At 36.0% G+C, this 16,814-nt stretch overlaps 1 protein-coding gene across 3 annotated transcripts in view; it reads left to right on the top strand.

Moving 5' to 3' along the window:
* Positions 1 to 16,814, top strand: part of BRIP1 (BRCA1 interacting DNA helicase 1) — a 128,954-nt gene that overhangs the window by 26,224 nt on the left and 85,916 nt on the right. For all 3 annotated transcript variants that reach the window (XM_072417211.1, XM_072417202.1, XM_072417219.1), the window contains exon 7: positions 10,758 to 11,042. In XM_072417211.1, coding sequence (XP_072273312.1) covers positions 10,758 to 11,042 — 285 coding nt within the window. The remainder of the gene's footprint in view (positions 1 to 10,757; positions 11,043 to 16,814) is intronic.

Raw genomic sequence — 16,814 nt, 5'->3', positions numbered from 1 at the left:
TAATGCTGGGTTCAGACAGGACCCATCCACTGTGCTTGTTTTTAAATAATAATTCCTTTATCATTTTACAACGGGCTGCAGCAGGCAGTCTGAATTGTTTACTACTGCCCCTATTCATTTCCCATAAGATGCTACATGTAAACAAAATCTTGTCTTGGTACCAAGTTGTGGTTCTCACCCCCATCAAGGTGTGAAATACTTGGCCTGTACTGCTAACAGAGGTTTTGCTATTTGACAGTTTATTGGAAGGTTAAGGACTTCATTGCTGGGTTGAGAAGTTGAGGCCTTGTTTAAATCCAAGGCCTAGGATACAATGGTGCTTTATACAGACATGGATTGATTTAAAGATGAAGGCTATGCCAGACTGGGCATGAGGTTGCTGTGTGTTTACTGCTTCCTTAGATTAGTGATTCTCTGCCTGGGGGGGAATACTACAAGTAACTTCTCCCTTATGCAGCCCCATGGAGAAGTAATGGGGGCATCAGTAAGCGGTATAGAACTACTTACTGGATCCAGCTGTCAAATGTTTAGATGGTGGTTCTCCAAGTACCAGCACTGTGGTATGAGTTACCTAGTGGCTGGCTCGGTGCCATCTTCCGGAGCTGTGCAGAATCTTTTGACGCTAAAGCGTGTGTGGACCTGCACTAACATTGGTACTTAACCGCATCACTGTGATTACCTTATCCAGACCTTAACGAATGTTACCCAAAACCTAAGCTTCTGCTCTGAAAAAGTAAAACCCTGTGTGGGGAAGTGGGATTGAAATGAACAAGTTTAGTGATGACATTCCTCTTCCAGAGCACCCTAAAAACAATAAAAATGCAATGCAAAGAAATGAGAAATGCAACATGAAATGTTAACATTTCTGTATAGGTCAGTAAGTAGAACACACCGACTGGTAACAATAGTTGGCAATCCTGCTCATCCTTGCTTTCTCTAAACATATCCATGCAAACTAGTTAAAAGCTGAAACAAAAGTTATTCTGTTGTCCAAAGAGATGGCTGCCATGATTACTTACTGACAGAGGCAGAGACCAAAGGAAGCCAACAAGAGTTGGGATAATCATTTTTTTTTCTTTATTCAAACATTTACAGTATAACTGTTCTCTTGCACTGACGTTATCACTTGCAAACTCCTCTCTGGATTCTGAGAGGACCCTGGTGCTGGACAACCACATTAGTGTTGGCAGCCATATTAGGCAGTAATGTGGCAGCCACATTAAGCAGACAGTAGGAACGGCCCACATCCGTGTTAAAGATGGGGGCACTAGAGCATCATATGACCACAAATTTAGTTAAGTAAAAAGGCCTGTTTTAATATCCATGGTAAATGTGAGGGGTATTAGTATTTGCTGAATATCAGCTTTACACTGAACTTCTTCCACATTCATAATTCACGTTCATCAAATGGCACGTTCAGTCTGTACCTGTTGGTAAATGTTTGTATGTCTCTTTCCAAGGAAAAATGCAGGGGGTCACAGTGTCTGTAAGGCAGCACTTCTAACATACACACTGTCTTTACTTTTCATGCAGTTAGGAGATCCTTGTGAAGCCTTTACAATGGCTGTACTTTTTTCTTTTTTCTGCTTTCTTGCCCTTTCTTTGCTGTGTGCATTGAATGCTCTTCAATGGGTCCCCTGGTATCCTGGAGCTTGTATTTACCTTGGATGACTGTCAGTCCTTGTGTGTTGATTGTGTCTTTGTCGATTAGGCCATAAGAAGTAACGGACTCTGACATATTGTTTGTATAGGTTCTGAATGTGAAACCATACCCTAGCTGCACACTTTTGATTAATTCTGTGGCTGCAGCGACTTCGAAAAAGTGGGACATCAATGTTAAGGAATCCCCATGTACACCAGCTAAGAAAGTAAACAGTAAATGGAGAGTAGTGTAACAAACACTTGCCGTATCAAGAATCCGGCTGTGAAAAGGATCTGTCTTAATGTGCTAGCCCACTGCAGTTTAACATATTGCTTACAACCTGCACAATGGGGTTGGAGTGACTTGAGTTACACATTCCAGGAGACTGGCAGTCTGTTACAATCAGAGCCCCAACTTTATACCAGGCTAATTTACAGAGATGGGATGAAGAAAGTTACGGATTTGTATTACACACTCTCACCTGACACCGTATCCGATCTCTATCCTGCTGATTGACATCTTGAATAAGTTCTTTGAAGCGAGTTCCAGCTTAATTAAAACGTTTGCTTGGCTACCAGTGATCTGTAAAAGCCTATGATAAATATTGAATCGGGTTCACCTGCTGGTTACTGTGAGTTGATAAACAGCTGCTTTGTGCGGCTTAATCATGGGACTATAGCTGGGGAGCGCTACCCCCTGTTAAGAGTAGTTGAGAAGCTTTAGTAATGTCACTTCTCATATCCCAGCAGGGTGCCCTCGTGTGAGATTTCACACAACAAGGTATTCAGGCTTGTAACACTGAGATGGCTTTGTGACAATATTATTTTGCGGATGATGATAGCCCCATATTCATCTTATCTATCTTCTGCCTTGCATGAGTGATCAAAGGTTCTCTGGTAATTGATTTTACTTAATGTGTTATTGTTTTTCTGTTCAGCTCCCAGTCTTCTTTCATAATAATAATAGGTTGATTTAAATGGTTTTAGATGATACCTAGCTTCTCAGTTATAAGCTGTTTTATCAGCTTAGATCACTGGACTGTTAATGTTTCTTAAGGGGCAGTTGCTTTGATAATAAATGTAGACGTTTACACAAGAATGTCCTGCCTTTTCACAATTTAAAGCCGTCTATATAACTATTACTCAATAATTTCCTTGAGACATGAATAACACTGTACATTAACTATTCCCTTAATACAGCACATTTACATTGCTGATTGCATTTTTACAGAATGAAATAAAAATGTCACCATGAAGGGAACCTTTTCTAATTGTATTAAGAATAATTTTATTGTTGATTGTTCATTCTCAGTTTATTGACAATTCTGTTTTGTGATTTCTTTTTTAATAAAAGACCACAATATATGAATTTATAGAAGATGGTTAATAAAAGATGAAAATGTAAAGTGCTTTTAATGTAAAGAAAGAGAAATGCTGGCCTGGTATCTGTAAAACACTTTTTGAAAAAGGTTTCAACCGTTAAATGTTCATATCATGTAAAAAAAATTAATAAACACACAACTCACTGATATTTGTTTGTAAATTATAGAATGGAAAAGCAACAAATAGACAGCATTTAAAATCACACAGGGGTTCTGGCATTTGGCTGTTTAACTTTTAAAAGCATTTTACTACTGTTTGTTTTGCTTCAAAAATGTTTTGGTGTGACAACTTTTTTTTTACCAGACAGAAATTGAAGGTATCTCTCTAGTAAGCCTACAACTGCAGTAAATTTGACTGGATTTCTAATCCTTCTCCACGATATCTAAAATTTAAAATAAAATTGGCCCAATGTTTTACAGCATTGTGCAGGTGACAGGTCCTCTTTGAGGCAAAAGTGGTCTATTAGACCCCACTGTCACTTCTTACAGTTTTTAAGGAACCTGTGCAGAGGTTGTGCTCATTAAACCCTGGACACATTGGTAGGATTTGACAGCTCTAAACCTAGGAATGCTCAGAGGTGAACGGATGTTCGCCGCAATACAACCCCACCCTTTCACATCTCCTTCATGACACCCACCATAGAGGTTCTAGGTACCAAGAGGGACATGTAAGACCAGGACACATTAGTGCAGTGGAGATATCGGACAGGGAAGGAGTAAAAAAAAGTGGGGATCTTTCAGTCAAAGCCAGAAGCTGGTTCCTAGGTAGATAAAGCAGCAGCTGTGCATGTGCTAAGTTTTGTACCCACCAAAGTGCTGTTTTATTTTAGTAACATATTATTCATATTTAGTATTATTTGTAGGGGAGAACTATCACAAGGAAGAGAACTGATATAACCCATAGAATCCATTAAGCTTTTCCTGCGAGAGGTTTAGATCTGGGGCTTGTTAGTTCGGAATTGGGCTTGTTAGTTCGTTTAGGTGATCCTAAACTAAGAAAACAAAATAACTAACTCCCTGGCCTCTGGTGGCTTTTTGTTATTGCTCTAAACTACATGGTACATGCTCTGTGTAGCTTAAAGCTTGGCACTGTACAGTGTCGTCACACCTATAGGAAGCCTCTGGGGATAATGTAACTCCTGTGCATGCACCAGAGTTACATCATCCATTCAGCGAGGGTGATCACTGTGGAAATCTGCGGTAAAGATGGCAGCACCCATCCCTGCAGCAATGACAGGTTCTGAACCTATCATTGCTGTAGAACAACAGCACAAGTTAAGTATGTGCCATTATAGCCAGAGCTTACCACCCACCAACGAGTTTAGTTTTGCTTTAAGATTTTTGTTCCTAATAAGTCTTGCAAAACATAGTAGTATGCTTCAGGTCATTGTCCTGTTGTCTCCAATTTTCACCAATGAAGTATTGACCACAGAAGATTGTGTTGTACAACTGACTGATAGGCTTTAAGTTTCTTATTTTGTACATTTCATCTGGTATGCTTGCCCTATGACATAATGCACTCCAGCATTCTTTGCTTTGCTTCACATCTCAAACATGTCCTATAAAAAGAGTTTCACTTTATTCACTTAAATGGAATTATTCTTTAAAAAAAAAAAAAACATTTTTGTATTTGAAGTGTGACTAAGCTTCCACCACCACTATAGCAATGCATCATCTGCAAGCTTCCTTAGCACACCCAACATCATCTCCCAGTCTTCTGGGAATAGCGTCTTTGGTCATCCTTATTTGCTGGCCCAGAATAAAATAACTTCCACACATGTGCATTCACCTTTTTAATTATATTTATGGCACTAGTTTTGTTCCTTGGTAAGATACAGTGCAAAGACAAAATAGGAAAGGGTATGTAGTGTGTTCAAGTATGATTTACAAATATGTTATTACAGTAGACTACAGGGAGTCTCTTTATTGGTAAATCACTTTTAATATAATGCAGACCCACTTGAAAAAGTATATGGACAAATTTGTTCAAGAAAGCTATGGTAAGGTATAGTCAGTTAAACCTGCCATTTATTTAGATTTCATTATACTAATATCATATCCATGAAAAATGAATTCTGATGGTTTTTAAGATTGAAAGGCACCACATCCCACCAACAGGCATTGCCACAGAGCAGTGGTACGAAACAGTAAAAATTCCTTGTCAGATCTTGCATTAATTTCCATAATTTGATAATGTATGAAAGGTTTACAGTATAATGCAAAAATAACTTATATATTTCATTTATCTTGGCCAGATACCCTACACTGTGTGCTGATTTGGTTAAATATCAAACATTTGTCTAGATGTCCTGTTCTGACACCAAACAGGGGGACTTTCCTCCACTACTAATAGCAGCCAATTCATGCTATAGTTGAAATATATTTAAAAAAAAAAAATGAATAAACAATAAAGCCTTTTGGCAACCAGCCGACTTTTCTTTAGTCTTGTTTCATTAGGTATTTTGTTTTACACCTGCAGTACCAGATTGAACCTAAAATGCTATGTGTATTGGCTTTTTGTGCAGAATAAAAATTACAGTAAATCAGTGTTGTACTTAAGAGAAATATATGGCGAAGATAAATAACCAAAACTGATCTTGTCATATCCTCATATTTTCTTCTTGCATCTTTCATCGAACTATTGCAGTGAAAATTGGAAGCTGTGCAGATTCTTCTTAGTGGCCATGTTTGTTGTGCAGGTTTGATGTACATAGGTCAACATGTGTTTGTGGTGGACCTTACCATAAGATAGTTATTTATAGAACTGGGGAGTCTTTTTATTACGTGTGCAGTTTCAAAATAAGAGAGGTGTTGAGAGGGAATAGTGGTACCTGCATTGTTGTTTCTTTCATCCTTTCATGTGAAAAAGCATTGTGCAAAGGACTATCCAGACAAAAGGCTCTTTGTATGGTAAAGGATCTGCCTCTTAAAGCCAATATGAAATAAAAAAAAGCATGTTTACTTTTTTTTTTTTAATAAAATAACTTTAGAATCACATCTCACAATTCATGTTTTTTAAATGTAGTAATGGACTGTTTGTACCTGTAATATTGATAAGAAGAGCTCACTATATTATGTGTATTTTATTCTGTCTTGTTTGAAAGAAAAATAGACAAAGCCTGTGCTCTCTTTTTCTTTTTCTTTTGTGAACAGTTTTGCTTGGGCTGTTCAGTTCCACATTTTTACGGGTTACCATAAAACCTGTCCAACTTTACAGCTCGATAGCTCCTTCCAACCTTAGTACAAAGTCACATATTGAATAGAGTATATTGAGCACAGTGCTTATTAAAGACCCCTTTATGTCTGATCTTTAACATAGCTAAAGTTATTTTACAGGTACTGCTAGGAAAAACATTCTTGTTGTACTCGTCCATTTATTTGGTGGCCTGGAACTTTTATTTATTAGGTTTTTTCTCTGCTGTTAGGAAACAGATTTATACTTTTTTTTCTAGTGAGGGATGTTGAATGGATCATTCACAATAGTGTGTTGATCATGGCATGACACATATTGCATTTGTTCTCAAACTTGTACCAAACACAATGACTGACTTTTACTGAGGACTATACTAAATATAAGAAGCAGTACATCATGGAATAAATTGTATTTCAGAAAAAAACACGCATCCATGTTTTGTTTACATGCGTCTAGATAATAGATAAAATATTTTTTGCTTCTTTTATTTCAATGAGTTTTAGGTTGCAGAAGTAAGTCTATTGCTGTCCTAAATAGTATTTTTGGTTGTTTCTAAGATTTTTTTCTTTGTGTTTATAGTTGAATCTAAATCTTAAAATGACAACCCTTATTGAGCATATTTATGGGACCACTGTAGTATTTGTACAGTATGTTACTTATGATTTAGGCTATTTCTGTGGTATAGTATATTTATAGTTTAGTATAGTATAGTATAATCATAGTTACCACCAGGGCATATGTAAAGGCTGCAGCCTGGAATGGGCACCCTTGCTGAGCTGCTTAATGGAAATTATACTTTTTTTGTGTCATAGGTAAACCAGCTTTCATCAGTTTTGATACTGGTCAGTGTGCAATACATAACCCAACCTAATCTTCTAGCTACCTAACCTATCAGTCTCTGTGCTCTCCTTGGATCTTCTGTATCCTTGCCTCCTTCATACTACTGCTTTCTTGTAATCAATGTAGGCATCAGGCATAGTTAGTAGTGCAAGGATAGCTGTATTCTCCCGTCATACTATCCAATCAATAATGCCATGAACATACATGACTAACCAGTGTTTGATGCCTTTTAAGAGAACCTGTTAATTGTGAAAACAATGGTAATTAAAAATGGTTAAACACATGATATAAAATATGACCCGAACTTTACCCATTGTCTGAAAGAAAAGGTTGTTGCTCACATCTCTCTTTTTGGATATAAAGCGTATAAGCACTTATATACATAAATATTTACAACACTTCCAGTATGCTGGGAAATCAGTTGTTTGCAGGAGTGGAGAATCAAGTTGCATTTAAAAGCAAGTAATATTTTCAAATTTTTCTTTAATAAAGTGATGAAAAATGAAATTAGAAGTATTCATTTTTGATTACTGTTACTGTGTTATTTATAGGAGAATAGGGAAATGTATCTTTCATCATATTCATAATGGACATGCCTATGTACTGTTTTAGAAATCACAAAAAGACACATAGTTAAGTGTTGACAAAAACTGATTGCTGAATCAAATTTTTATATACATGTCATTGGAAGTGTTTAGCCTTTTTCCCCCCAGTTTTTCTCTGTATTCTTGTCAGTAGTGCCTTACCATTTACATGAAATAGATAAAATACTAGAAATAAATTCTCATTTTTTTCCAGTATAAAACTTGAAAAAGGAAAACCCAGGTCATTAAAAACAATTGAAACCACTCAATAGGAGAACAAGTCTTCAGAGTAAAATAATCATTATATAATTTGCTCTCTACTTTCCCGTTCAAGTCGGATATTGCAGTGAATGTAAGGGACACCACCAGGTCAGCTGTTTCCTCCTTCACCATGTACAAGAACTCCATTCATAACGTGTCCTTTTTATCCTTTTGAGTGAATAAGTAATTATTCAATATAGAAGGCAGGATATTTGGAGCTGGCTATTTAATGTGGCAGCACACCGTAATGAAGCCTACCTTTCTTGGCAACTTGAGAAGGGAATGTAACAATTCCAACAAGAAGGAAACTTTATCTGGTTTGACGGGCTGTTTCTTTGGCACATCAGTGAACCTTTTATCCCTGTGACTGACAGCTCCAGAAGGGTCACATTCACCTCCATTCTATTGCTTATTGTAATATTTAATGGTGGACAAGGTTGAGTGGGACTGAGGGTAATCTGAACTTGGTTTTCCAAATAGTAAAGGCTAGGAGACAGCTTGATCCCCGGTATTGTGGTGTAACACATGCCAAGGCTTAGCATTTATTTATAGAGGATAATCTTACTGTTGATAAATAAAAACAAAAATCCCTAAGAATTGTTGTGCTTTACATTATCAGCTCTATATCCACTTAGAACATTTCAACTACTTAAAGCAAAGCATATGTATCAGGGATCACTAAAATGGTAGCATAACTATTTTGTATAAATTCGCCTATACCTGGGTGAGCATATTATTATTATTATTGACCTAAGCTTCAAGTATTGTCTTTTGTAGTAGCCTGACACTCGACAGGAATAAATCATTGTGTTTTTTTTTGTCGTAAAAACTGATATCTGTGTTTAATGTTGTGCATTAATGTATTTTGCATTAAGGTTGCCCATTTTGCAGCAAACGCTAGACCTGCATACATCCCCTAAATTTGAATGCCACCAGAACACAATTCCCAATAAAGGAATCCACAAAGAAACTATTTTATCTGTGTCAGGTTAAATAGGTGCATTCTCCAGACTGTATGTTTAGTTCTTTCCATAAATGTCCAAAAAGGTTTAAATCAAGTCTTACAGAAGGTCCAATGTTTTGTTCTTAGCCATTATTGAGGTATTGTACCTGTGTGTTTTGAGGAATCTATGACCTGTGACTAAGGCAGGACTTTCTGACAATGGGCAGTACACTTTGCTGCAGATGATAGTCTTAAGATTTCATTGTTCCCTGCATAGACTTATTCAGATGTAGCAAAGCTGCCCCCAAAACCGACCCTCTTCTGTGATATTCCTTTTTAAAGTTTTAATTTTTGTCTGTGGACATAGACATGTGAATTGCCAAATCTGGTCTCATCTGTCCAAAAGATGTTCGTAGAATCTTGTCAATATGCATTTTAGCAAATTCCTTTTTGCTTTTTGTGTCTTTCTTTCAACACTGTAGTCCTTGGTTTTCTTCCATTAGGTTCACAGTTAGCGCTTCTAAACCTAGACCTTGGGGTTCAGGTTGTATCTTTTTGGAAGTTGTCCTGACCTTTTTGTCTACCATTCCCATAATCCTTCTGCCCATTCTGTAATCAATTTTTCTCTATCCAGGGAGGTAGACTGCAGTCTCTTGGACCTTCTTGATAATATTTACAACAGTTGGCACAGTTTGCAACAGTTGGCACAGAAACATCAAGTTGCTTAGAAACAACCTTATAGCCTTTTATATACTTGGTAAGCAGTGGTTGATTTCTTCCCACACTTTTATGCATGGAATAATTTTTCTATGAATGGCTTTTAATAAAAATGACAGAAAAGCCATCATAGTTTTTTTTTAAACAGAACTTGACAAATCTCCCCTACTTGCTTCTTCTAACCAAAGTTCTGTCTTTAGACCTTGACAAGATTGATTGTTTTGTAAACAAGAATTCTGGTATTTGAGGTAACAAAATTATTAATGCACCAGATAGGAGATCTTCTACACTATTGTGTGTGTTATTGGTAAGACCTGAAGATGGCCTTGGGAAGATAAGCAGCCTGAGATTGGAGGTATAACTCATCTGTTGGGTTAAAAGACAACAGAGATTTGCAGACCATAGTATGTTTTTTTTTACATTCCCAATATAGGCATTTGTATTTGATGATAACTACAGAAAAAGAGCAATCAATACCCTATCTACCCCTTTGATTTAAAAAATAAAAATAAAACGGTCAATTTGATGTAACAAAACATTGTTAGATTGTATTAGTCAATGACCCTTTTCTGCAATTCCTAACTGTCATCAGACGTTTTGCTGGGTAGAAAAACCTAACATAGGGGATTCAAGGTGGAAACATAGTTAATGTTTTGTTATAAAACACATCTTTTTTTGTTTAGAAGGATTGCCTGTTTTAAACCATCAAACCCCAGTATTTCATGGAATCTAGTGAAATATTTCATTTAAAGTTTCAGATCTAAGTTTACTTCTATGTTCATTCTAAGGGGGCCACACTACATTCTGACATCAGTAAGTTTTATATTACATCAAGGAAACATGACAAACTTTTTGGAATAAAAATATTGTCAATGCTATTTTGCAATTATAATTGTCCACACTATAAAAAAGATGCTGAATAATACATTTTGTGTCCACTCTAAAATATAATTTTAGATTTGTTAAAAACCCATTCACAGAGAAGTTCTGACATTTTCATCTCAGAAAGCATTTTAATATATGGAATTATTTGGGTTCAATATACATCCAATGTTAGAAATCCGTTTTGATTAACAAAAAACATACAGGTGAATGTACTTTAAATATTGTTTTAGATTTGTAATGTAAAACAATAATATTCAGGCTATGCAATGGTTTTGGTTTGATTATCTCTTTCAACCTTCTTTCTTTTACAGCACTTTGAACCATGCAGTCACTGTTTCTGTGGAAGTAATAAAGCCCAGGACAAATCTGAAATAAATGGCAAAAAGAAAGACGGTGAACAAAAGCAGAAAGTGCCAAAAATATTTTTTGGTACAAGGACTCACAAACAAATTGCCCAGATAACCAGAGAACTGCGGAAAACAGCCTATTCTGGCGTGCGGATGACTATTCTTTCTAGTAGAGATCATACTTGTGTAAACCCTGACATTCAGACCAACAGGAATGAGAAATGTAAAGAACTTCTTGAAAAACAGGATGTAAGTAGACAGTTATATTGTACGTTACAAAATCTGTTTGTATGCATATGAATGAGCTATTTATAACTGGTTGACTCATCTTTGTACACTACTGGAAGCATTGCAACTTAATCAAGGATTGTTCGTAATTACTGCTAACAACACTGAAGACATTTTCAGCATGCTTTAAAATCTCATTTCACTGTTGTGCAATAATTTATCATTAAGATGCATTGAAAGAAGACAAATCATGTAAGGTAGGGTACAAATGATAATGTAATGAATGTGGTTGCTTATATATGGTGTACTCCCTGTTTTTAGCCACATTGTTTTGCAGCATGGATACCCTAATTATGTACTTGTATGTACTATAGGATGGGATGGAAAGGTAGAAGAAATGCAAGCAACACCTTTACAGTAAATTTGAACCAAAAAACAAAATGTTTTTTTTTTTTTGAAATTTAACAGTCCTTATATGTGGTGGCTGCATTAGATTTCTTTTTTCTGGCCTTTTCACAGGTATTCCTGTGTTCCACAAATAAATTACCTTTAATCCTAAAGTGTCTCAGTTTACTTTATACTGTATGGAGGGAATAGCACTCGCCACCCATATGTCTGCTTTTCTCTATTACCTAAAGGCTGATAAAATTAGTAGTTTAAAATAAAAAAAGTTTATATGAATGAACATTTGTGTATGAATTTGAACATTTCTGAACTTAAAGAGCAATTATTGATAGCTGGCAACAAGACATGATTGGAAGCTGCATGTTTTAAAAAAAAAAAAAAGCATATTGCATAGTACTAGCTTTAGCTATAAAGTAGTAAATCTAACATTCATCTCACATTATCGGGTAGAGAATCAATCACTGCCATTGTTCACATTTTCACATGAAACATTCTCCACCAGGGACTTACATTGAAAACTTTACAAAATCACTGTGTCCTTCAGTGATACTGTGATAAAGATTATTTTCTGCCTAAAATGACAAAAATGGTGTACACCGATGTATGTAGTGACATTTAGCTTTTATTTAGTAGAGTTCTGTAGAGTCAATGGTACAGTTGCAGTGTTGTAAAATATCTGCATTAAAATACTGGTGCAAAACATAACTTTAAATCAATATCTCAAAATAAGTATTCCTTTTCTTGTAGTGGAGGTCAATAAATTGTATGTTTTCTTTTCTCTTTCTATTAAATTTAGGGCTTTGAAAGACATACACTGTACTTTGATTAACTGAGTCTTGAGGTATTTTTTCACCCATTACCTACTTTTATTAGTCCGAGCTTGGTTCAAAATAAAAAAAAACACATCAAGCTAGTGCAACTGACTGTCTTCAGTGCTCTTACTCATGTGCTCAGCAAGTGGAACATTGCAGCAATACCTAGTGTCTCCTTTAGTTTATATTAGGCACACAGCATTTGGTTTGGCCACAACTTTTATTTTTGGAATATTGCCCTGTATTTGTGCTTGGCAACCTGTAAAAATGTAATTTAGTCACTCAACCATTTTATTAGTTTGACTCAATCTGGCCAAAATAATGTGTTTCCATTCTTACATTCCCTGTTATTGCTTCAACTTATTTATTTTCAATATTCTGTAATTGTCAAATGTTTTCCATTCCATTGTAAAAGGGTGAAATGACAATTACACCTCTGTTATTTATTTGAATTTTAAGGTAGAGGTTTTTGAATTCAAGTACATGTAAAAAAATATTGTTTTATGGATAAACTATGTATTTTTGTTTTAAGAATAAACACCAACTCAGTATTTTCCCAAGTACTTTTTTTTTAAAGCTGGGTGGGAAAAAGCCGTAGGCAGGTGGCAGCTTCTGTATTGTGACCCAATTACTCAGTTACCACTCAAAAACAGCCAGATGCTTACAAAGTACAGTTAAAGACTTCTATATGACAGGTTAAACAAGTACCACATTTAGTTACTATGGGATGCACAAGTCTTTTAAAGTAAATAACTTTTGTAACTTTCCTTACTGAGCCACTTAGCCACATCTTCATGTATTTGTGTCTTAGACACTGCAGATCACATTTTAGGGTTTTGGCAACAGAGCTGTAAATCGGGACTAAATGCTGACAAGCTATTTCTGATAGCCTCAACATTTTTCATTTCACTATAGTGCAATCAAGCATAGCCTACATCAGGATGGCAACTCTGCTCTAATCAGAAGCAAAGCAACTTTGTTGCCACACCATTACTATGCACCTAGAAGCTGCTTTAGGTAGACATCAATGGTAAGAACTGGGCTGTTCTTTTCAGATTATTGTGTTAACTTGGTGACACAAATATTTGATCTTGTAGCTTTAATTTAGTTGAAAACCTTTATGGTTCTTTAGATTGTGTGGGAAGCATGGATGGCTTCCAAGGCTGCTTTTGTTACCTAGCCAAGTGTAAGATGTATCATACATTTATATTAACAGTTTCAGGTTAAGGGAGAGCTAAATGCATTGTTCATAAATATTTAGGAAAATAATTTGACATCCTAATTTCCCATTAATAAGCTTGAGTATTGATTTGTTTAAGGGATTAACCCTTGAATGGACCAATTTTTTGGAAAGGAACATTTTATTTGAACTTATACCTGCAGTCTATTAATATAGTCCCAATGGAAACAATATTACCCACATAGATAACAGACACATGCCTCTGCCCATTGTTTTGGAAGTCATCTATATGTCTATGATTGGTCAAACTCAACTTGTCTTCAGTTCTAAAAATATTTGGAATATGTTTCTTTAAATATCAGTGTTTGATTTTCTATAGGAGAAAAAGGAAAATAATATTCATGCCGAAAACTGGGAAAACCTTTGCAGCACTGAACCCACGTTTGGGTTTTCCTTAAAAATGCATACATGACTATATTTGTGAAACCCTATTTTTTGGGAGACTATATTTTTTTTCTAAGTATTGTTCATTGGATAATTTTCTTTCCCCAAAATTAGAATTGCTGTGTAATATTGAGGTAGATAAGTTAACTAAAAACAGTTTTGCTGAAATACTCTGCAGATGATGTGTTAGCAAGATAAAAAGTAATGGAAAAAAGAAAGTGCACCCTCTTTAAATTCCGAGGTTTTGCATATTGGGACAAAAAAAAAAAAATCACCTGGCACATAGGCAAAAACAAACAAATCATATCAATACAAAGAACTCATACAGGACTTTGTGGTTTTTGAGTTGACATGAACTTTTCAGTATATAAAGGATTCTAGAGTCCATGTGAGGCCACTTGTGCAACAGCTAAAGCCTGGCTTAAACTGGGTCATAAAGATCCCAAACATAACAGCAAATGTACAACAGAATGGCTTAAAAGGAAAAAAAGGTGTTTCCCAGTCAAAGTCCAGACACTAACCCCATCAAAATGTTGTAGCAGGACCTTAACCTCCCTGGTGGTCTGATTAGGTCAGTAATTGACTGTCAAGGCGGTACTCTGTTTTTAAATTTCCCGCCCGGACAATCCACCCACTGCACCGCTCCTGCATGTTTACACGTCCCATTCATCACGCCAATGCACCGCTCCTGCATGTTTACACGTCCCATTCATCACGCCGGGACACAGATGCCAGGGGACACAGATGCCTGACGGGCATCGCCGGAGGACGCCGCGGGCTCATAGGGACCAGGTAAGTGATTTACAATGCCACCCCGAGTGGCTTAGGCTTACCTATTTGGGTACTGAAAATTAACCCCGACCCACACAAATGAACAAATGCCCACAAATCCCAATGAACTGAAGCAATGTTGTAAAAAAGAGCAGGCTAAAAGTCATTCAGCAATTACTTCAAGTTATTGCTACTAAGGTGGTTCTACAAACTATTGTGTGCTTAGTGTTTCACACACAAATTTTTGGTAAATAACTAATACATTGAAATTTGTTGAATGTTGTTTTACACCTGAAGTTAGTCTAATAATTTTAGAACCTTCTAAGGAGCAGACAATGTTCAGATATGTAAAACCTTAGAAATGAAAGAGGGTTTACTTTATTTTTAACATGACTGTAAAGGAGATAAATAAAAAAATACTGTTGTTCTCCTGATGCTCCTAGAACCTTTGGAAGATCTTCATTAGCATTTTACAAATGCAGAGCATTGTTTTATCTATCATGATCTCAAGATTTTAGGATAACATGTATGCTTAATGATGGGTAATTAAATTGTCAGCTGAGGTGTCTGACTTCAGAGCTTCTATGGTAATCAAGTGAGGTGATGCACTGATAAAAGGTAGCAAAGCTTGATAACGTGTGATAACAGAGTCAACAACTGTTCCCTAAGGTTGTGTTACACAGATGAGTGATGAGCTTTCTACTTTTCTATCAGCCCTGTGATGAATGGAAGTGCAGATGGCTAGCAGGGAGGAAGCAGATCATTGGATAACAGTGAAAGTGAACAGTAGAATACACATTAGAAAAACAGTTTAAAAGATTATCAAGAATGGTTTTGTGTTAGGATACAGCAGAATATGTCACTGCATGCAAAGGTGACTGTGTGGTATTACTTTCAAAGTGGACAAAAAAAGAACAAACTCTATTAGTGTTTTGTGTATTTACTGTTTTGCAGATTCTTTATGTGCCTGCACCTTTTTGTCTTCTTATTGATTGTGTAAGATGTAACCTGAATACCTGGTTTTGTAATAAATTAAAAATATTTAAAACAGTGGGGAGTACTTTTAGATCCCATTGAAGTGTGCCTATACCCCCCCCCCCCTTTTTGACTCTACAGAAGTACTTCATAGTTAGTTGTAGTCCACAATCATCTAGAGTCTAGATCAGATACGTTTTAAACTTTACTTTGGAACAAACATCTTTTGAACCTCTTTTTCCCAAGGGCCCATGTACATAGGCATTTGCTTGCAAAAAAATGTTTTTATGTAAGTCTAAATCAATGCAAAAATATCTGGATGTAGTTTAGGAGATTAGAATCCCATTTTAAGGGAAGTCAGTGGAATTTTAGAAATATCTCCAATGGAAGCTAAAGGCACCATAAAAGCATGCTTAGTTTTCCCAGTAACACAAGTCTTAGAAAGATAATTACATTGTTTTTTGATGACTTTTTCTAGCCTGTTCTGCAAATGGCCGTGGGGATTTTATTGGAAGAATTAACTGCAATGTTTAATTTGAAGGGTAAATTTTACCACTTTAAGGTTATACATGCAGATATTATTATGCTGTTTTGTGCAGGGTCATCTCTATGATATTGACATGCATTGCATCCCTTTACATTTATTTGTTAATAGGTGAGCTGCCATTATGTCATTACATGTGAAATTAAGATATCAGCCCTGGAAAAATCCTTAAATGTTGAAGTGAAAGCCTTTTTTGTAGTTGAGTTGGCGAGATAAATACAAGTGCACATGGAATACAATAAAAATAAACAGGAGCAATCTGTGAAATACGTGATAACAGTCTGCAAGTCGAGACACAGCAAAGACATTGTTCAGTTGTTCCATATCTTATAGAAGTAAGGAACTGGAGTCCAAGAACAACAAGATAGGAATTTGTTTTACTGTCCACTTGGGAATTGTTGCTTCTTTCCATAATGGAAAAACCAGAAGGTCTTTTCTTTTACTGCCATACTTGCTTATGCAGAGTAAGCTGCCAGATAGTACTGCCTTTTTACTAAGGTGCCAATGCTCAAGTGTGGTTTTTGCAACCCAGTAAAACGGTTCCTGAACTGACTGATCAATTTAACACTTGAAATAAAGTTGTGATCAGGAATTAGACCGACAATGAATGAGCTATGGGTGGGATGACATTTTTAATTGTAATTAAAGATTCTGTTCAATGT

This window comes from Pyxicephalus adspersus, chromosome 1, assembly GCF_032062135.1.
Source record: "Pyxicephalus adspersus chromosome 1, UCB_Pads_2.0, whole genome shotgun sequence".
NCBI classification, from domain to species: Eukaryota; Metazoa; Chordata; class Amphibia; order Anura; family Pyxicephalidae; genus Pyxicephalus; species Pyxicephalus adspersus.
The sequence above is the reverse complement of the archived record's forward strand: the minus strand, read 5'-3'. Positions and strand labels throughout refer to the sequence as shown.